The sequence below is a fragment of the Strix uralensis genome, chromosome 1 (assembly GCF_047716275.1).
Source record: "Strix uralensis isolate ZFMK-TIS-50842 chromosome 1, bStrUra1, whole genome shotgun sequence".
Taxonomy (NCBI): Eukaryota; Metazoa; Chordata; class Aves; order Strigiformes; family Strigidae; genus Strix; species Strix uralensis.
The window spans coordinates 70,338,195-70,360,708 of record NC_133972.1 but is presented as its reverse complement, the minus strand read 5'-3'; the positions used below and the strand labels follow the sequence as shown (position 1 = coordinate 70,360,708).

Genomic DNA, 22,514 nt, shown 5'->3' with positions numbered 1-22,514 from the left:
CTGAATAATTAATAACAGGTTACTATTATTCATCATTGCAGAAAATAAATCCTACTTCCCTTTTGATCTGAGTGGAAAGCTCATTTTTAGAGTTTTGATCACTTCTCTGTTTTATAGGCTTCTCTTCAGAGAATACTGTAATACAAAACTGGTAAATTATTTTCATTTGACTAAGAGCTCTTTTGGTTCCTCAGTATGAATTTAAGAGCAGAACATGTACTTTAAATCACCAGAATAAACACTTCCTTAGCAGTGCCTCTTAGGTCAAGATTATTTTGTCTGTTCTGTACATTTCCATTGTTTGTTGCAGGCTCTCACACCAACAGCACCCCTTTCACACAGTTCAGTTTCTGAAAGGTTAAGCACTATTTTAACTAGGAGCCCTGACTTTTCTCCCTTCAGTGACCCTGTTTCCCACCCCCAATTTATTCCATAAATGTACAGTCTTCTCAATTTTAAATGTGCTGTACCAAAGTCTGCATTAAAATACACATTTCAATGAGATTGAATTGCTGCAAGCATATTTCAGGACACAAGAAAATTGCCAGTTCAAGAGCTAGGGCACTGTGAATTTATATAGTAATTGACTAATTCTGAGACAAAGTGATGCAAGTCATTGCGAATATATACACTGCCAACAGCACAGAAAATAGGTACTTGAAGCACCTATCCCACTGTCATAATAAAAAGTATAGAACACTAAATAAGGCTAATACTTGTCTCACAAACAGCTGAACGACATGGAATTCGCAATTAAAGTATCACTCCTAAGGAAACATCCAGTCTTGTTTTACAGGGAACATGACTTTGTCTTTCAAGCACAAAAACAAATTAGTAAAGAGCTTTCCTTAGGGGTATGTCAAATTTGACCATATGTGTTGGTTTTCTTCCTCTGATGCAGCCATCAGTAGCCAAAGCTCAAATACTATAGTAGGCCAGGTGCTCTGGGAGTCCAGACCAGCCTGTCCTAAAGCTCTGAAAACTAAGTAATTCCCCAGCATGCTGCTTTTACTTAAAGTGTAATTTGCAAGTAGGCAAGGGAAGAGTCACTATTTTCTAGCCATTTACTCTGGAGGAAGCATCCTAAGTTTCTTCTAACTGGGACTTCCCACTTTTCAAGAGCTTATTTTGAAGGAGTACTTCCAGAGTTTTCAAACATGAAGAGGGGGGTCAGAAGGACCACAGGGAAAGGTCAGAAGGAAAATGAAGGAATATTTCTGATAACAGATGGAAAGACCAGTTGACAACTAAGTCTGAATCAACATAGGCCCAACTTCTGACCTAAAGAAGTGCGGGAAAGCAGCCCTGTAGAAAGTGGCAGAAGTGCTATGATTATCTACAGAAGTTAGAAGGAGACTATCAACCAGACAGTACTTTAAAACAAGTATGACTAAACACAGTTTCAAGGGAAAACTTAAAGGCAGAAATTAAGAGTTTTATGCTCCTAAAGGTATAAAAATTATATATCATAGCTTCCCCCATTCCAAGAAATGTAAATCTCCAACTCCTTCGTATTCTCTAAGTCTCTTACTTCTGTATACCCCTCTGAGAAAGAATCTAACTGGATGAGTAAGTCCAGCATTTACACTTATCAAGTTCTAGCCCAATATATTGGAAGTTCTATTAATCACTTTATTTTAGTTATTGCTGTTAGTAAATGAGAGAATTGAGATAAGCACAAACTACTAAAGCTCCAGTTTTAACCAGAGAGCAACTTGCCCTATCATGATCAAGTCTTATTTGTACAAACAAAAACTTTTTCAACTGAAACGTAACTGCCTGCACACTCAGTGCAACCTCACCTTCCTCAGTGAAGATATGACTAAAGATGACTTATTCTGATCTCTATTCTAAACGTGTTCAGCAAGTTACACTGATTTTACTTGATAGAGCAATGGACTCTGAACAGTTTTACCAGTTACTGTCCTTGGGGAAGAAACACAACCTAGATGCTTGGGTTTTGTTGTTATAATTTTTTCCAATTCTGGGAAATTAAAGAATTCAGCAGTTGAGAATGAAACACCAGTACTTCTTTGCAGAAAGTACTCTGAAAGGGCACGGATGTTTCAGCACATACATTTGCAAGTAGTAGGAATAATTTTCAGTATTAAATTATTTAAACTTTTTATATAGTAGAAGGCCGATACAAGGTTGCAGTACACAATCTGATGTCTCACTCCTTAACACGGACCAGAGATTAATTAATTTATACAATGATTAATCTGACATATCATCTCCTATCAATGCCTATTAAACCATATTTCTGTGACACAGACCACCACAATCCTGTAAGCAACAATGTCATGACTATGATAGCAGGGACTATATGCAGAAACAGACTACTGCCTCGTGTTCTCAGAGTAACACCTGTTAATGTCAGAATTAAAACAAAAATTCATGAAATCAAGGGATAGAAATTCTTCAGATGTGGTCTGCATACCTCATCCATTCTATACACATAGAAATGGCTATTTGCAGCTGAAAAAATATCTTCTGTAAGGAAAGAACTGGCTAAAATACTAACTCATACTTGGAATTCAGAATATTCTTCATATACCAATAGCTAGAGATATAAATGAATTTTCAGTTTAAAGCTAAAGAAAAGAACTTCACAAATTATCTCAAAATCACAAAACTGGTAGTTTAGATACGCGGTGCAGAACAAAAAGGTAAATGGCTGAGCCTTACTAATAGAGGAAACAAAACTTTTAGAACAGCTGACTGATATTCCCTGCATATCTGACTGTACTCTTCAGAATGATGAACTGTATCAGCAACTCAGTATGTTTATTTCCATATACTGAATCTTCACTGATACTGAATGAATCTACATGGGAGCAGTTTTTCTAGTCACTTCTCCAGTTAATTATAAGTTTAAGCAAATTTGACAATATTAAAAAAAGAAGATGCCTTACAAGGCTCTTAAACAGAGTAATCACTACTAGAAGCATGACATTACCTGACCCAGAGCCTGAAGTTGTCATATCATAAATTAAATCCTTTAAAGTAGTTCCTTCTGATATAAAGGGGCGATCCAGTGAGGGATCTTCTTCACTTGGCACACGATGATGAATCACAGTACGATTATGACAAAGATATAGAATCAACATTAGTGAAATGCAGACAAAGCAGACAGGTCCAGCAATGACAGCAGCCAGTTCCACGGGTCCCAGATTAGAAGCTGGTTTTCCTGGAGTAGGGCCTGACAGGAAAAAGATAAGAAAATGATAAAACTATTTTTTTTTTTTTAATGCAACTAAATTTATTGTATTTCACAGTGAACTTCAATTTCAATTATCTGTTAAGATTCAATTATTTGTTAAAACTTTTGCACACTGACTTTTTCAAGAATCAAAATAAGTATTACAAAGGACAAAAGTAACTATGTGCTTACTCACAGTTTCCATTTAACTTACATATAAATCTTCAAAACTGGCCCTAACGTCCCTACCCAGAAGATTAAGTTTCTTGTTCCAAATCTCTTGAAACTTTATTTGCAGAATCTGAAGTGCACTTTAGGCCTTCAAATTCACCTACAACTTTGAAACTAAAACTGCCACTCTTACATAATTTTCTGTTTAAAAAAAAGTAAATCAAATATGACCAAAATCCTTACCTGGTGTTGGAATTGGAAGTTCTATTTTATTGCAGTGGTCTCTGTCACAGCAATGAGGCAAAGTAATGACTCCATCTCTGGAGGAGGGGGCACAAACAAATGGCCTGTCTCGGGGAATCAGATCAATTTCTGCTATACACATACTATTGTGTATGACTTTGTCTGCAGTTCGTGTTACTGAGGTAAAACACAGCCCATCTGTCACACATGTAAAGTTGTCTTTTGTACAGAGGTGGCAGTAACACTGTAATGCTGTATTGAGAAAAAACATTAATGTTAGTATTGGTACATGTTCTGAGTTGAGAATCAACTTGAACGGCTAAAGAAATACAAGTTCAAAACACTAGGAGACTTATAATCTTTTTGGTTACGTAGACACAGAACCGTGACACCAAAGAACAACACTGCAAGGCTTTTTAGTGGGACAAAAAGAAATTTAGGAGATTAGCAGATGAAAGAAAGTAAAATTTAAAGCTGAAGCCGTATCTCCTTATACAGTTATGTATTAAAAGGAAAGGCTGCAATCCTAGATATTCCTCCAGGTAAAGAAGTTCTATTACAGTTCCTCTCACTAAAGATCTAGACTTTTTAATAACACTATCCTCTATAGCATGCAGTTCTGCTATTTTCAAACTGAATACAAATAATGCCATTTTTTTCACAGTAACCATGGGTATAGCTTTAATAAGTGACAAAGGGGATGCTACTGGCTACCCAAGATTAATACTTCATACATTTGTTGATGGCTTCAATTCTGTGCTGAGGAAAGGGCATATAAAGGCTTAATCCTCATTAAAAAGCAAACCCTGAATGATCTGAGAACATACCCTTTCATGCAAGCAGAATATGGTTTAGACTTGTTATTTATGAAGCCACAGGAAAACACTGCCTTACATTACTCAAGTTCCTGGTTTACTAAAGCGATCAATTGCACTAGTGAAGGAGGGGGCATGGGGAGGAAAGCAGGAATGACAGACTAATTGTGTCCAAGATGATCAGGTTTCGTTCTTTAAATTGCAGAAGTTCATGGAGAAGAAAGACCGCTACTTCAAACTTCTTTCTCCATTCCTTCCTGCATTTACAGGGCCAAAGCCAGTCAGAAAACAGTGCAGTAGCGACAATAAAAATACCAATACACTCTGACTCCACTTGTTCATCTGTGGAGAGCAAAAGGTAGCACAGAACTTGCGTATGTGCATATAGGAAGATTACAATACAGAAATCTAGACAAATTTAAAATCTTAAGCATTCGTGCTCAAAACACAAAAATGCACTGAGCCATGACCAAGTCTGTTTAAAGGGTACATACAAAATCTCACACCAAAGGTGTGAGGATTAATAGGTAGCAAAGCAAAAGCTGCCCTAAAATCTGAAATTCGGTGTTCCACTTAAACTCCAAAAGTTTACAATAACCACCTGAATCGCCTTGGATTTTAAATCCATGATATCCAATGATAGATGGGTGTAAATAAATGGTGATCTGATCTCAAATATATATTCCATCTCAAAGTCTTAACTCCAAGTTGTACCCCTTTCTCTGAAAACACCTCCTTCCCCCAAGATTCTGAATCAAAACAAATTATTGCCATTCATCCTTTACTGTTACAGAAAAGATAAAGTTCTTAGGACCCGGTACAGAAACATAACCTATGTTTCAAGAGAGAGTCACCAGCCCATCAACCAGTCAGAAAAAGGGAGAAAAAAACCCGAATGGGATCGCAAAATTATTTGTTTAGTATGAAGATTATTGAAAAAATAATTAGAATGTATATGAAATGAGAACTGGTACATGTGAAGGTAAAGCTTCTTAACAGTATCGCTTTTTGAAGATGCAATTTCCTACTCCCACCCACACCATCAGAGAAGTAAGGAGTCTTATTATTCAGAGTTTAACTATGACAACATTTAACAGCTATATTCCCGTTGGTGTGCCTTTGGCAATTTACACTTGAACAAATTATTTTTAACCCATTAAAACCATTAAAAGTTTCTTAAAATATTCACACACTGATATTTCTTTTAACTTGCTTAACAAGCAGGCCTTTATCTCACTGGCTTCATCCATGACTTTTCTTTTTCTATTTAAATAATACACTTGGCTCATCATAACAGCGCATGCATCTGAATGCCCACAGTAAGAGACAGATACTCTGTAAGATATATTTCCATTGAGTCACTGTACACAGGCCAAGTTACTTGAAGTGAAAAATGAGGTTTGGGTTAACCTTGTTATGCTTATTCATCTTCCTGATCTTGTGAAGCTGTAGAGACACGCTGATACCACTATGACTAAATAAAGCATCTGGTGTCTTACCTTCCTCATTCATTTTGTTCCCACCTCTCTTTTGCTACAGAATTCCCAATGAGTGCAATTTAATACAATTTATACTTTTGTTCCACTTTAATGCCACTATTTTCTAGTCTCCTGCCAAGACACAGTACACTGTCACACATAACTGAATGGTTTCCTCGGCAAAAATAAATCACTACTTCCTTCTGAAGCTACTCTCCCCACCCTTAAAAGCAGAACACAATGCCTCATCAGCTGAATAGTCAAAGCTTCTAGGAATACGGGTTTTTGCTGCTCTCTAGTGGACATTCTCTTAAAAAACCCCCAACACATTAAAACTGCTTCAGCCCCTTTCCTACTCTCACCACTTAACAAATCTTCATGCCTTCCAACTCAAGTGGGTAACAGTAGAATTTCCGTATTTTACTAAGAGGAAAACTAATTCGGCATCTTCAGCAACAATCCATACCAGAAGGAGAGGAAACAGACTTAGAATAGCCTTGCCCATATCTCACTCTCCAGTTATCTACGTTTAAAAGAACAAAGACTATGACTATACGAACACATTGTGGGTGAGACTTAACATCAGTGGTATGAGATGTCAGTGACCAACTTTAGTTAAATCACTTCATTCCCATAAGGAAGTGTTTTCACGTACAACTGATCTCAGAGAAAAAAAAAAATATCATACTGTTGTCCTCTTGGAGATACAAACTTTTGCTTTGTCTCCAAGTAGTCTGTGTTCTTCTCAGAGAAACATCACAGTAATTTTAAAAACTCAGACAGAAACCAGCCAGGTCTCCAGGTTCACTTAAATGAATACATATGTTTCGAGAATGGGTGATAACAGTATGTGATGAGAGGATGACAACTCTGATATTGTCCTGAGACAAAGCCAAGAACAAAAATTAGTAATTTAGTGCCTTCTCTATTGCATCTCCTCACTGCGCCATGGCCATTCTAATCATTCCTGCTTTACGCGACTGACTACCATAACAGAAAACAGTGAGACAACACAGTTACAGAAGTGTGTGTGTGCATTATGACATTATCATGTCACAAAAGTTACCAACAGCGTACTTCTCATATCTCAACCTGACTCAATAATAGATTAACCTCTTGTGTTGAATACAATTACTTAGGCAATTTCTCATGCTCAGACTCTCAAGTTTGACAGTTGTGTATTCCCTTTAAGAAGTCTTTCTTCCATGGGTGTTGCAGCCTGGAAAGCCCACAGTGAGGGTAAAGCAAGCTGGCAACATAAATGAGACACTGAAACTACACAGCTTGACAAGACTTAAAATAAGCTGGTTCCCAAGAGCTCAGATATTAATACTAGATACAAAACGTGAACAGATAATTAAGTACACCCTATCCGCTTAACTTTTAGAAGTCCGTACCATTAGGTACCTATTGAAACAGTCTTTTTTGTATCTGTTGTCTTTCTGAAGTGAGAAAATTTTCACAAAGCCTTTATTTTTAGAATTGCATAAAACCCTATGAATCACTATACAGTATTTGCTAACACCCTGCAGAACTACTTCAGCCAGACAGTTTAGCATAGAACACCACCTTCAGCCAAAGAATTTTTCTTTGGAAATCATATGTTGAAATACTGTCTTTAAAAGGATGCTAACAAAGGGTACTACAGTAGTTAAAACTTGTGAGGCGCTCTAAAAAAAAACCCCAAACCCACATCTCATTATGAGTAATTAACTATTTTATATTATTAATACTTGTATTCGTTTCTAAATTTGTAAAACAAAGATATATAATTAAAAGACAAGTAGTCTCAGACAGCATTACGCTGAAGAAGAAACTCCATATCCTTCTCTTGTGACATCGCAACTCTTCTCCCACAGAAAATACAACTTTTGAAACAAAAATTTTGCTAGAAAGTAGAACTTCAGAAGAAGTGTCAGGGCTCTTGGTTCCACAAGATGTAGAGTTTCAAGGTTTGAAGAAGCATGGCTATGATGTGCGAGAGATGGTAATAGATTTTGTGGAGGGCTGTAGTGTTTACTGGTAGGTTTTTTCCCTATCCAATAAAATTTGCCAGAAGAAAGCATAATAGAGAATAGGCAGCTGACAGCACCTTTCTGTTACTCAGACAACTCCCTTAAACAATACACCTGACTCATCTCTGAACTCTTCTAGCTCAAGATACAAAAATGTTTAGGTGTCACAATACCCAGGACATGGGTAAATTTTTTTTTAACCACGATACTTCATGACCTTCACTAACTCATTCTTCTCACCAAATCTGTTGTAAAGTAACAGCACTGGATATCAAGTTTTCAGGACAACTTTCATGTACATTTCATCCATCTTTGCTAAGTAAAACTTCCACTGAAAACAGCAGGTTTTGGCAACCAAAGTGATGCGCTCAAGAAAACAGACAAACTACTTTATTAAGGCACTATCCTTAACTTGCAAGTAATGATAAAGTCTTGTGAAAAATCCCGGCTTCAATAAAGCAGTATTATATTCTCCATAGTGCAGGTGCCAAACGGCACTATCAGTTTTTTTGCATCTCATCCATAAAGCTACTCACAGATATGTTCATGTCTCTTACAGCAAGGTACATTAAAAATCTGTTTCTGGTATCCTTCATAGAAGGGTATGCTTTAGAAAAACAAAAGAAAGTTAAAGTTAAGAGCCTAAATTATAATTTTACTAACATTATGAAAACAGAAAGAATAAAGATCTCATTAATTTGTACTATTGACTCTATTTCAGCATACCAATCAGATTTCCATCTGTATCTGTAATTAGGAGCAACAGTGTGAATTCAAGAGTTCCAAGAGATGACTCTCCAGAATTCTGGAGAGACCAAAGACTATGGTGCACACAGTTAAAAAAAATCCAAACAACAACCACCACCAAACAGACCTAAATTTCAGACTCTCTCTTACAAATCAGGGCTGTTCTACTGTTCAGCTAGCTGCTGTGATTCATTACATGCCCGATCTCCGTATAAACCGTATCACTAGACGATTCATTCGCGCAGTAACACTAGTATACTGCAGAAGAGCAGCATCAGAAGCAATCAGAAAATGCCGAACTTTGCCAACTCACGATAAGAATACTAAGTAACGGTAGCCAAATCATACCTTGCACTTTGTCAACTTAATCCACAATGTTCAGACAAAATGAACCCCTTTAACAGTACCTCTGAGTCCTGGATCAAGAACACTGGATCCCCATCTACTCCCCGGGATAGGAAGGATTTATCTTCTTTTAAAAAAAAGGAACACACCACCACTTCCCTCCTTAAGCTTTTGTTTTTGATTGATCAGAGGCATTAAAAGGGAAAAGTTCAAAGCTCAAATCAAGGTAAAATTTCCTTCAGCATCTAAATTGAGTGTGTTACATAAGAAAGCTTTAAATTACTAAAGCCTGCTGCACCTTTTCAAGAACACAAGAACCACCATGGGTAACTTAAGCTTATTTAACTGTTTCCACAGATTCTCTATCTTCTTCAATAAGAATATGGGCAATTAAGACAGCAATTTAGTATAGCAAGCTATGTTTAAGTAGTATTTTCTTTACAGCACAAGTACCATCTTAGATTGAATTATGAGCAGCATGGTAAAAATCCAGATCCAGGGATGTCTTATAGCTGTAATTGAAGAAAGTCGTGGTGCTTCTCCACTTCCTCTTTAAAACCCAAAGCAACATACAATCCACCAACAGAAGATTTTAGGAAGGGGACTGATTATAAAACGCACATTTTGCGTATCTGTCATCATCATCTACCTTGCTACAGATGTAACTGAAACCTAAACCAATTAGAGTAGGGTGTCTGTAACATCTGCATACCCCATCAGGACACACAGCCCAAACTGCTAACCGAAGAACAAAATAAGCTTTTTTTTTTTTTTAAAAAAAAAAAAGAAAAATACCTTTCTTGCATTTCTGAATGCTATTAAGAACTCCCGTTTCGTGCACGAGCACAGCTCTGATAGCACACCTCTCTTCCAAGAGCGCAGAGGCACAGGCGGCCGTTTTACCGTCCACCGTTCCCCCCAGACCTTCCTTCGGCGCGGGCCGGCCCCTCAGCGCGCCCCGCGGAGCTGTTCGGGAGCTCCCCGACCCACACCACCACCTCGACGCCCGCCTGCGGAACAGGCGCAGCCAGCGCACCGCAACGTGGCGTGTCACGGAGCTAAAGCATCTGACGTGGGAGTCTGGGGAGTCTTTTACCTTCGCGACGCGGAGCACTCAACACGTCCCTACCTACACCAGCCGGCGCCGCTCGCCTCGCCTCCCCCGGGGCACGGCGTGCGCGCGCTCCAGAGCTGCGGCACGGCACGCGGCTTTGCCCCGGTGCGGGACCGGGACGCCCCCGGAGGGGTGGGGGTGGGGGGGGTGGGGGAGGCCGCTCCGCCACCGATAACCAAGTTGCCTTCGCGGGCCACGGCCACTCGCGCCCGCGTGAGAAGGGAAGCGACGGCCACAGCCCACGGGGGCAGGGGCCGGCGGGCTCACGGGGGCGCGGGAAAGTTGCCGCAGGCGGACGCCACCCCCGGCACTTACTCCGAGGGGGCACGGCGGGCGTCAAGGGGGGCCGCGGCCGGTACCGCGCCCGCCCCTCGGCCACCCCCCCCCCGCCACGGGCGAGCCGCCGCCGCCGCCGCCCCCCCACGCCCGCCCCGCGAAGCCGCCGCTGCGCTCAGCCAACAAAGGGACGAGCGGTCCCCGGGCTCCGCCAGGCTCGGACACCGGGGAGGGTGGGGGGGAGGAAGGCGACTCCGCCCCAGCCGGCCCCTCCGCCATGTTGTTGAAAGGAACCGACGGGGACCCGCAGCCCCCCGCCGCTCTCCTCCCCCCGCCCCAGGCACCACCTCACCCGCTCCCTGCCCTCCCGCCTTTCCCCCCGACGCGCGGGCACTCACCGACCGCCCCGGGGAAGCGCAGCGCGGCCACCGCCAGGCACAGCAGGGCCCAGGGCCGCCGACTGGCCGCTACCGCCATGGTCCGGTCCCGACACCGTGCAGCCAGGGCGCGCGCGCGCGCGCGTCCGCGCGCCAGGATTCCGCCTCGCGCCGCGACCCGACACCCCCCACCCGCCCCCCCCACTCCAGTCCCCGCCCCGCCCCTCCCCCTCCCGCCCGAGAGAGAGAGAGAGAGAGAGAGAGAAACAGAGCGACGCTCGCGCCGCCTGCACCTCCCGGCTCGCTCCTGCCGCTAACGGCACTGACGCGGCGGCGCCGCCCGATTGGCCGCTTCTCCCCCGCTCCGCTCCCGCCCCGCCCCGCCCCGCCCCGCCCCCCGGCAGCTGCCGAGAGCCCCAACAACAACAGGCGTCTGGAGGGCGCAACCGGCGCGGCCGAGGGGTGGGGCGGGGCCGTGATTGGCGGCTGGAGGGCGGTGCCTCGCCGCGGGGCTGGCGGGGCCGAGGACGGCAGCGGCGACGGCGGCGGCGGCCCCGCGGCGCGGCTGGGCTCGGCGCTCGGGTGGCGGGAGGCGCAGCCCCTGCGCACGCAGCCCCGGGCGCTGCCGGCAGGCGCCGTAGCTTCTCTCCGGAGCGGGCGAGCCGGCGCCCAGCGCGGCGGGGGAGAGCGGCCCGGCCGAGGCGGGCAGGACCGTCCTGGCCGGCCCTCCTCGCCGCCCGGACTCGCTGGCTGCGAGGTGCGGGGCCGCTGCAGGGAGGTGCGGGAGGAGTTAGGCGGCCTTCGGGTTGCCCCGGGGGACGAGGACAAGCCCCAGAGAAATTCCTCCTCTGTGCAGTCTGTGCGGGTGGGAGCCGGAGAAGCACGCCGAGGCCTCTCGCTGCTCCCTCAGGCGGGCTGCCGGGCCGGCCGTAGAGGTGACACCTGAGGGAGAAGCACCTCAGGCGGCTCCAGCCCCTCAGGCGGGCTGCCGGGCCGGCCGTAGAGGTGACAGCGCTCACCCGCTGCTGACACCGCAGCTGCCGCGCGTCCGAGGCGGCTCGGCCTTCGGGCCGCCGGCCCTAGAGCCTGCCTCGCAGTCCGGCCGCAGCGGGTTTGTCTTCCCGCAGCACGAAGAGCTGGCGCGCAGAGCCGGCGAGTTTTAGCACCGTGCGAGGAAGGAGCAGCGCTGCCCGCCGTGGGCAGCGCCCGTCCTGCCCCTCAGGCTGCGCGATCGCCGCGCCTGACGGGGGGAGTTAATCGGGAATCGGAAGCGAAGTTGCGGCGTCCAGATAGCTGTCTGACGTTCTACTTAATCTTACAGCCTGTGGCGACCAGGATCCAGCCGGTGAAGAGAATCGCCGTGACTGAGATTGTTACTTTTATCCACAGCTTTATTAGCTTTCGCATGGGTGGCAGGGAAGGAGGAAAGGCACTCTTCCTCTCTTCTTCCCTCTTGGGATCAGGTAACTGCTCTCCCAGCAGTCACCTGCTTTGGGAATCCACTCCCGCAGTCCTGCAGATGTCGTGTCCAGATCCTGAATCAGTTCAGAGTCCCTCAAGTTCAGCATGTGCTTTTTTACTACTGTTGCTCGTTTCGCTTGCTATGACCCCTCCAATCATGGGATGGGTCACATGGGTCACAGGTGCTTTTCCACTCGTGTTACCTGCAGTCACTCTGGCAAGCTCCATGTACCCTCTCTGCCAGATGGTGACTTCGCAGTTCAGAGTGTTTGGGGCAGCAGCCTCCACACTCTGCAGTGCCACAGTCACTTCCATGTCACACTGATCTCCTGTCTCCTTTTTACTTGCAGTTGTTCAGCCAACATAGCCTTTCTAAAAAGTCTTGTTTCTCCTACAGTACAGTTCACCCAGATAAGTATCTGGATAATATAACAGTTCAAAGTGAGGTAAATTAATTCATTCTCTTTCCCTTTCTCTCTGAGCAACAATCAGCATCATATATAAACAGACCCTAGTTACATTTTCTCTTGTGGAATAGTATTTTAATGACAGATGTCCTTCATGACAGATGTTGGACCAAACGTCTGGATTTGATATAGATTCATGTCGTAATGAACCACTGAAGTTGACAACACCAAGCAATCATGTTCTTAGTTATCTGTATGTAGAAATACTTAAAGGGCTAATCCTGAAGTGACACACTAGCATCAAAAAGAAATACCGAAGAACTGTTAAAATTGCTCAAATCCCGAGGCACTGTTAAAATCACTCAAATCCCAAGGCATCTTTTAAATTCATTTATAGCACTGAAACTGTGAGTTAAGAAAATTATATGCTTGGGGAAAAAAAATCCACTATTCGTTTCCCCATCACCTGTCTCCCGTATTTAAGGATGGGCCACAGACAGTATCTCTGAAGGAAGGCGGGAAACAGGAAGCAGAGCACGATGAAGGATTTCTTGCAGGGCTCCCAATTCAGTCCTGCAGGGAGCATTCTGAATTAGCATCCTGAGCGATGTTTGACTGCCAGCCATAGAAAGAATAAAATGAATTGGTAACTTGCAGGTAAGAGCTCACCGTCAGCTAAGATGGTTTCAAGCCACTTCAGCAAACAGTGCCACCACAAATTAAATATTTTTGCCAGGCCTCACACTTCTTGCAAAACATGCATGAGGTAAAGACCGCTACTGACGAAATACCTACAATTATGTCATCCCCTGTCCTGATCCCTGAGTAATCTTGTGTGCCACATTAGATTCAAAAGCCAAAGTAAACTTGGGGCAGAAGCAGAAACTGCAAAGCTACTGAAATGGATTCTGTATGTCCAGAATTGCCCCTTTTCCTGCCATGCCTCTGTTCCATGTCTCCATATTCTTAGGACTGCAACTTCTTGTCTTAATTAAGGTGGGGTATAAGAACTTATGATACAGACTCTTGATGGTAAAAGGGCTCTGGTAGACAATTGGATCTTGTTCTTGTTGGAAGGTGACTGCCTGTGAAGGTCAGTGCCTGCACCCTTCCCACATTAGCTCTCCCTTGTTACTGTGAGATGCATCCCTGTGTTTTTCCATCGTCTTTCTCCCACTATTCTGCAGTCAGTTCTCCTCTTCCAACATTTCAGTGTTCCCATTCCTTCATATGAGCTTCGTAACTGCTTCTAGTGCAAACAGGGGGTGCCCTGGTCTTGGTGGGACCGTATCTTTAGGAGGGTTATGTGAGAGGTACTTAGATTTACTTGTTGAGTTGCACAGTAGTTCATGTTACATACTCTGATAATAAAATCTGTCTTTTTTGCTGTACAAGATGGAGCAGTTAGATAAAAAATACAAAATACAAGTGATAGCCTGAGAAGATTTAAATCATCGTTTTCTCCCTGTGTTTGTAAACAACTGAATGTGAAACCAAAGAAAACAAGGAGATCTTATTTATGACTGCACCTAGTTACATTCATCGTTAAATATGCTAGTTAGGCAAATGGGGCTAAGTCAGCAAAGTTTTCAAGACATGCCTTTCTGTAAAATGACCTTTTATTTAGGAAGAAAATGACTCTAACTGCATTTTCATGTTTTTCAAAATGACAATAATTGCTTGGCCTTTTTCTGCCAAAATAACATGAAAAAACAATTTCACTCTACAAATTTGCCAAGTTCAGTGGAAAGCTGCTCCTCACCATTGTACATTTATGGCATTTTAACTGAATGTATTAAATATTGTTCTTCAGCATTTCATGTGAGGGAATCCTTCAAACCACTTCTTACCTACCTTAATCCATCTTTGTTTCACAGTGTTTACTGATAACGGAAATAATGTAGTCAGTGGAAATATATTTAGATGAATAGGCAAAAAACCATTTTGCCTACCCTTATTTATATCATAAATTAATGAATTTCCACCATTCCATTTATAGAAAGGTGCAACAAATTTCATCCTTTCTTTAACGCACGGTCAAACACAAAGCAAGGCAACACAGAGGCTTTATGAGATCTGTTTAGATGATCAAAACGGTTGAGCCTGTTTTAGAAATACTTACTTTTTAAATTGAGTAAAGCAGGTGGTTATACAGGGAATATCTGCAATTTAAACACAGGATAATTTCTTGCTTCTGTACTAGAATATGACATTTATACACATACGCAGCATCCACAGGGAGAGAGGATGAAATAATTAATCTTTACCTGGTGCTAGTTTTATTTCTTGCAAGAATTGTCAGTTTTTGAATGTTTCTTATGCTTGCTTTCTGGAAGATGAAAAGCAAAATATTTGCAACTGCATGAAAGGTTCAAACAGAACTCTGTAATGCAAAAAACCCCACATACTAAGAAACTACATAGAGCATTAAAATATAACCAGTTTTGAAAAGGGACAAGTAGTGAGATAGAAAATCATGCAAAAGGAATTGTTGTACAGATTAGTCTTTAAGATCAAGGATATGAATGTTGTTGCGTTATAAGCTGATTTACCTAAGAAAATGGGCACTAATAAATACAAATTTTTTAGCTTCTAAAGTAAGAATGTATGAAAGTGTGGCAGAAAATATCATTAATGGTGATCACTAAAAGCTTTGTTAGCCTTTCAGTGTAAGAGATACTGTATCAGGGTAATAAAGAATTCTAATGAATTTTTCAGCAAGCAAATATGCACGGTTCGTGCTAGAGCAAGAGGAAATAAAGGTGTTGCAAAACTTAATTTGCAGTTTTAACAGTTTTCTCTCCATGGTAATTAGCTAAATTTTATATGCTTTTTAAAGAACTATTCAGTGCATCATATTTACAAGTTGTGTTCACCAAGGAACTCAGGAAGAGGAAAAATACTGAATGTATAACATTTACCAAAACAACAGAATAAGCTATTTAAAAAAACCCCAAACCACCCAAAACAACAAACATCCACCCCCACCCGCCCCGTCCTCGATTTTCCCAAGCAGTTTTATTCAAACTAGGACAGAAGGGATCAAAGTGCTTATTACTTTGCAATTTCTATAAGCACACAAATCAGAAAGTGTAGCAAAGATCTGTGATCTTGCTAAATCAGAGACAAGCAAAAGAAAACACTTTTTTGAAGTCACTGCTTTATAAAAGACTCAGAATTACTCATTTTATAACCTTTATAAACATCGCCCGATTTGCCTCATCAGTGCTTCCAATACTAAATACAGTGAGATCTTAGTTATTCACAACCCAGTTAATCATCTCCATTAACAGGCCAGTTAAAGCTTAAGACATATGAAACCCTTCTGGCTTTTCATTCACTGTCTGTGAAACACACCAGATCCATATCTCGGAGTTATGGCTTGAGCAGCCCAGCAATACACCCATCAATATGCAGCTGCTTGATCCCTCCAGCGAACACTCCCCTTATGACACAGCTAATAGGTTTGGGGATATATTATAGTGTTGTAAGTTCTTACTCTGCAGTTAAACAGAGCTCAATGATGACAGTTTTGCACTGCTGCTGTTAAACCCCTCGAACTTGGTGTTTCGTTCCAGCTTGTAGAGTCCATCAGCTGCCGAGCTTGTTTCCTACACACATTTTAGCCAACTTCATTTGAATTCAGGTATGAATGTATTCAGAGAGCAGTGTTGATTGTAAGTCTCATTAAAGAGAGGTATAATTTATGCTGAAAGCAGGAGAGAAGTATATAGTCTGAGACATGTTGCTAAACACAGAAGTGACTAAGAAGGCTGGTTAGCTTAGGGAGGGGTTGCCAGAAGCAAAGAGACTGACATCAACAAGGTCTGGAAATGACTTTAGACTGTACGTCATTATCTGTTTGAAGGCGTTGTATTGCTATAGCAACCATGAAATTGCATGAGTATCTCACCTCTGACTACAGTGAAGGATAGATGCATTAAAGTAGCTTGCCTCTAATTAAGAAAGGATACTTTTTTCTATGGAAGTACAGCTTTTACCTGCTTGGACACTACTCCTCATACCAAGTTGATGGTGCAAATAATAATTTATGTCATTCTGCTTTTCAAGAAAGGTCAGTTTTCTCCTACACTGAAACCAGTTTTGAGATTGGACTCAGTTTAGACTTGAGTGGGGAAGGAGCAACATGGGTAATTTACCAAAAGTTAATGTCTCTTTAGCAATGCACAGATCATGAGGTTTTCCTATTGTAGGCATCCTGTGGGTTACCCATTAGCAGGTAGGCATCCTGTGGGTTTGGCAAACTTTACTTCTTCTTCCATGGAATTAGGGCTCATTACGGACAAGAAATTTCTTAGAGCAGGAAGTGGGTATTGTGGTGATAAACTGCTAAAATCCCAAAGCATTAGATTTGGGGATCTATAATCCGGCTGGGATTAAATATCAGTCATCCTTAAAAAAGAAATCAGTTTTTAAGTAAAACTTTCTCTGTGTCATTAAAATAACATTTTGTTCAGTTAAGTGTAAACCCACGATTTAAAAAAATAAAAAAGAGAAGAAAATAATACACCTTCAGTAATGATTAATTCCCGACACTGATTTATTAACCCTGCAAACTGAGAATGAGAGAAGATAGAAATTTTTCTATAGCTTGCTGTAGGAATTGCCTGTTTTGCTGCAGTTTTTCTAGATTTCCCACATATTCCCCATCCACTCTTATTCTTCAGTGCTTGTGACTGTATGTTACCTGAAGTGATAACATCAAACTTTCTATCACAGTTCAGGTTTTGCCTGGTTGTTTCAAAATTCTGTTCCTGTAGTCTCTCTTAGCAGTGTTTTCTGTAAGTTTTCACTTGTTCATTTGCAAATGATAGCTAGAGTTCACTCTAAAGGTCCTGTACTTTGAGCAGTCCAAGAAAATTATGTGGACATTTTCTGCAGTGTGTTCTAAAAAGGTGTTTTTTCCTTTAAATGAGGTAATGAAGTTTGTACCTTAAATAAGAGAAAAATAGACTAAAGATCTGTTTGAATAAGATGACACATTATTCAGTGAAAAGAGAAATGGTGGAAATCAGTCATAGAACTTTGTTCTTTACCAGTTCTTGAGCAGTTAAATTTCTAACTTTTCTCCAAGAATATATAGTTTTGAGATCATTTAAGTCCTTGGTTATTTCTCCATTTCTGAGTGACATTAGTAACAGGGAAGGCTTTTGTCCTATACAAAATTTTTGACCTATACAAAAATAATAATTCATGCTGTTTTCATTTCTGAGTTAGTATGGCAATCCTCTTGAACGACATTTGGTTGCAAATAATAACTTACTTAATTCTGTTTCTCTACAGAGATAATTTTCCATCAGCCATATCCCTTAAGTGTAATGCCAAAGGTTGACTTTTATCCAAGAAGTCTTATTAGACTGGATACTAGATTGCTGAAGAAACTGTCTCTCTTAAGAATTTAAGAATGTATCAAGAATGCTGGTACTAAAATACAGCTAGCCAAAAGCATAAGGCTTGAAGAACATGGTAAGGATGAGAAAGTAGTGAGAGACTATGGAGATGGTGGAGGTTCTCAAATCTCAAATTCTTTTAGGAAAGGTTAGGCATGTACAAAACTGTTTTGTGTATTGAAAAATTACTTATCTGCACCATAAACCCCTTGGAAGGATGTATTTTCAAATTGTGGCCTTAGTAAACAAAGTTTTGAAGCAGGATTTAAAACATTTTTTTTGAGAGAGTAGCAAGAGACCAAATACTCTTATTATTGAGTCTGGAATGTTTTGTTGGTAGAGAATAACTGTTCATTTTCTTGCTTTCTGTTCTATCTTCAGGCATTTTTCCAGGTGGGGTCTTTGTTTCCCAAGTGGGGTTGTTGAACACCAATTACTGAGGTCCTAATAACTGTATACAAAACCAGACTAAGTGAATATTTAGTTCCTGTGTCTTTGGATATGGAAATACTCTCGTCTTTGTATGTATCTGGTGCAAAATACTAATGATTACATTGTAATGTGCATTCTTGTGAATGTCTGGTGATATATCGTTGTTACCTGAGATCAGCCCTATCTTTCTAAAAAATGTGTGATTTGTTTTTTATCTTTGATGGTCAACAAATTATTGAACCATTATGTTTTTCTTCCTGATGTAACTTCAGTTCTGACTGCAACATTGTCCCAAATATTACTACATTTACAACAGTTCTGCTTTCTAAAGCTTAACTATCCTGCTTCCAAACAGTAAGAAATATTAACTATGATGGTTTGGAAGAATGCCGGTTGCTAAGATAAAGTGAGAAAAAATGAGAAGTTGCAATCAGGAATGACCTTCTATTGATACACAGTTTAAGTTTTTTTATAAGTGTTTTTTAACCAGACTTAAGATTCTGACTTTCAAAATCTAAAAAAATAAACCATTCCTATCATGTCCTTCATATCTATTCTCCCTGCCGGTGTCAAACTCAATTGGCAAGTTCGGCAGGTAATGTTCTCCCCAAGTATCCATGAAAGTATGTGGGTCTTAGAGCACATAAATAAATAAGCTCAAGTCAGGGAGAAAAAACCTTTTTTAATGAGAGGTCCTCATAGATGACTGCTGATCCATTTCCTGTCAATTAATAATTTTTTGCTAGTATTTAATCTCATGGGAATATTCTCTAAATTTTTTTCAGAATCTCCTAGTACATAAAGATAACAGTTGACTCACACCTCTAATTTTGTCTACTAATAAAGCTTCAAATTCCTCCTGAATTCATGAGTCATTTATGTTTTCATTTTAAAAATTCAGCACTGAAAGAGCACAGCACAGTCACAGACCTAGCAAGCGTCATACAGGTTTCCTGGCACTCATTATCGGCTTGTCTACATCTGGTAAAATATTTCTAATGTATTTGACAGTGAAAAGACTTTTTCATGTATCTTTTAAATTATGAGCCAAGAGATGTGGGATTCTAGTCTTACCCTCCATTGTTTGTTCCTGCCGATATTTGTGAGCAGTTTGCAGATCCCCTTTGGTGATCAACAGAACAGTGAAGCTGCATTCTGCCATGCTGAGCTGGACTGTGAGCAGAATCCTGAGCACTGATGTCTGGGTGCTGGCTATGCCACTGTCAAAGCCAAATCGATATACTCAGCAGTCCTTGCTGTAACCAGGTCTTTTTGCTACCAGAATAGATCCAGAATCTGGTCACCGAGTGTTCTCCAACTTCACAAATAGCTCTGCAATCCTTCAGCAAAATTAGTTGTGTCCTGCTTTCTGGGAGGCAACATACAAATCACCAGCCACCTTGAGCCCAATTACCTCCATTCATTTCTGAATAGATTAGGTTCAAATTTAAGTGACTACGCAAGAATGAAGATGCAAAAAAGAAATAAATAAAAGAATTCTGTGCTAGCACATCATACGGTTTCTCTGCATGTTTCTGAGGAACCCAAATCTGCTGAACTGGACCTCAGTATGGGACTGGTGTCTTACCTTACTAATGCTGAAATGAAAGGGCACATAATGTGAGCAGAAAATACCAGAGAGTTTCAAGAATGGTATGTCCTGAAGCAGAAAATACGTCTGTCACATGAATGTTAATGGGCAACTGTGTCTTACCGTTTCAGTGGTGATTGCTGCTGCTGATTGCCAACCTTTAGCATCTCCATCTGATAATGTAGATCTATTGATTTGCTGCTCTTCACGGAATGCCATTTAGTTTGATGATATCTTTTTGGTAAGATGATACCTGTGCCTGAAGATAGAACTCCTAGCAGATTTGTACTGCTAACTGCTCTTTTTCATACTCAGAACAAAGTAGCTGTCCTTTCTGGGGACCACCTTGCTTCTGTGGCATGTTACAACCCACTGGCAAGAGCAGATAATAGTACTAGACTTTGGAAGCTGAGAATTCGTTTCTGGTTTCTGAAACAGGACTAGCTTTTACAGATTACAAAACAGTGAATACTGCCACATGGTAGTCATTCTTTCCTATGACAGTTCATGAAGGACTGTACCTAAAAGCTAGGGTGTATCAAATCTATTAACTTACTTTTATACTTCTGATAGTGAATGTTAGCTGCTGTTAAACTGTGTGGAAACTATCACAAGCCACAAAACAGGAAATGCAAGAGGAAGTTGACACTAAGAAGTAGTCACTACTTCTTAGTGTCAACTTCCTTACTACTGTTAAAGTCTGAGAGGATGTTTAAATTTCTTGCCACTGCCGTCATCACAAGTATTTCCTCTTCCTGAAATCAAGACGGCTCACCAGTCAAAACTGAAATTAAAGAGATAGTCTCCAGTTAAACTTGACCTCTGTCTTGCATCTGGTTAAATCAAGGTTCTAGATAACCTACGTATCCCAGAACTTCTGCAACAGTAGTGCCAAAAATGCTTTCATCACGCCTGCCCAACAAAACTGCCTATTGTCAGTGGTGTTTAAAGGTGACCATTGCCAAAAATTCAGGAGAAATGCATCACTTCCTAACTTAAAGACAGGATAAAATTAAGGAAAAAATGGGCATTTTAAATGAATGTCAGGAAAATGTCCGTCATGGCACTGGATTATTCTGCCAAGAAAATACTGGAAATGATGGTAGTAAGAATATATATATTTGATCTAATGAAGAGTAGAAGATGGGAAAGGAAAAGCCTTCACTGGCTAGGAGATCTTTTCAGTTTGACTAACTAGGCATGGGATTAATTTTGTCACAGTTAGTGAATGTATTACAGGACAGAAAATGAAGAGCTCAATAAAAGTTCAATATTCACTAGAGTAAAAGATTAGAGTATCTCTTGAGTATCATTCTGTTACAGTTTAGTTTTATAGAGAATGTTACTCCTTTTATAGCTATAGTTGAAGTCATCAGAAGTCCAGTCTATCATGCTCTTAGTTTTCAGAAGAACAGATTTTCTTGGGGAGCTGAACGCTTTATCTTTTAACTTTGCTAATGATCAAAGAACTGTGTAAGTGTTACATTTTGAAGACTGGCTGTGGCTTTTTTTTTTAATACATTTTTAATTTCTAATTGAATCAACTCTCAAAAATGGATTGGCCTACAAACACACCAGAATTAGTTTGTTCTGTTAGCCTGGCTGAGAAAAAATGCTTCTTAGCATTTGTAGGATTATCCTGGAGGTGAGATAAAAGGAGTTATGTTTAGGTGCACAAAAAATGTCATAAATTATACATACACAGAAAACCTATGATTGAAAAAATATTCAATGCTGTGAAGTAAAGCACTCAGAAGTGCCAGAACTGAAGTTACCGATGCCCCATTTCCACTTGGATTTACACATTTTAGTGTGTTTTTAAAATTTGTGATCATATTTACAATATCTCTGCCTTATTTGGTGCACAAAATGAGCAGAGCCCACTTAGTGATCAGCTCTTCAAGAATTTCTTTCATTCTCACAGCTCAGTAGGTGGCCTGTACATTTGAGTGCAGTACCTCCAACAAGATAAGCAAGCACTACTGTTCGCTGCACATGTGGCTACGTGATTCTGCCTTCTCTTCTGCTGACACTTGCTGGTATCTTCTGCTGACACTTGCTGGATAATCCCACAGGAGCCAAATCAAAGAGCTAAATCAGCAGGGAACAAGTATCTTTTACTTTGCAGGGTTTGTTTTTGATCTGTTGTGCTCTCTGTGGGACTTCATGATAACGAGGGTGGGCACAAGGGAGAATGTGGGATGTGGAGCACAAAGGTGTTTGTATCTGGTTGAACTGACTTAAGTAAATTTTAACTCTCGTGGAATTGCATGTTGATCTGATCCACACTATTTGTAACCTACTCTAAAATGGATCAATTTCTGTGGAGTTTTTCCTCCAGGAGTGAATTGGGAGCAGAATCCAGTTCCTTTGGGCACTGTTCTGTTGCCATAAACATAAGATCATCCTTTCTCTTTGGCCACACCATG

The 22,514-nt window shown here is 41.2% G+C and overlaps 1 protein-coding gene across 3 annotated transcripts in view; it reads right to left on the bottom strand.

The window, feature by feature from the left end:
• The window catches only part of TGFBR1 (transforming growth factor beta receptor 1), a 34,902-nt gene extending 23,945 nt beyond the window's left edge, over window positions 1-10,957 (bottom strand). For 2 of the 3 annotated variants that reach the window (XR_012629164.1, XM_074870202.1), the window contains exons 1-3: window positions 10,805-10,957; window positions 3,617-3,868; window positions 2,960-3,202 (exon numbers count right to left, since the gene is read on the bottom strand). Coding sequence is in view for 2 of the 3 variants with exons in the window: in XM_074870202.1 (XP_074726303.1) it covers window positions 2,960-3,202; window positions 3,617-3,868; window positions 10,805-10,883 (574 nt within the window). In the remaining variant the exon portion in view is untranslated. Of the gene's footprint in view, window positions 1-2,959; window positions 3,203-3,616; window positions 3,869-8,460; window positions 8,477-10,804 lie in introns of those variants that run through there. The other variant, XM_074870210.1, reaches the window with a different exon arrangement.
• Window positions 10,958-22,514: the final 11,557 nt, after the last annotated feature.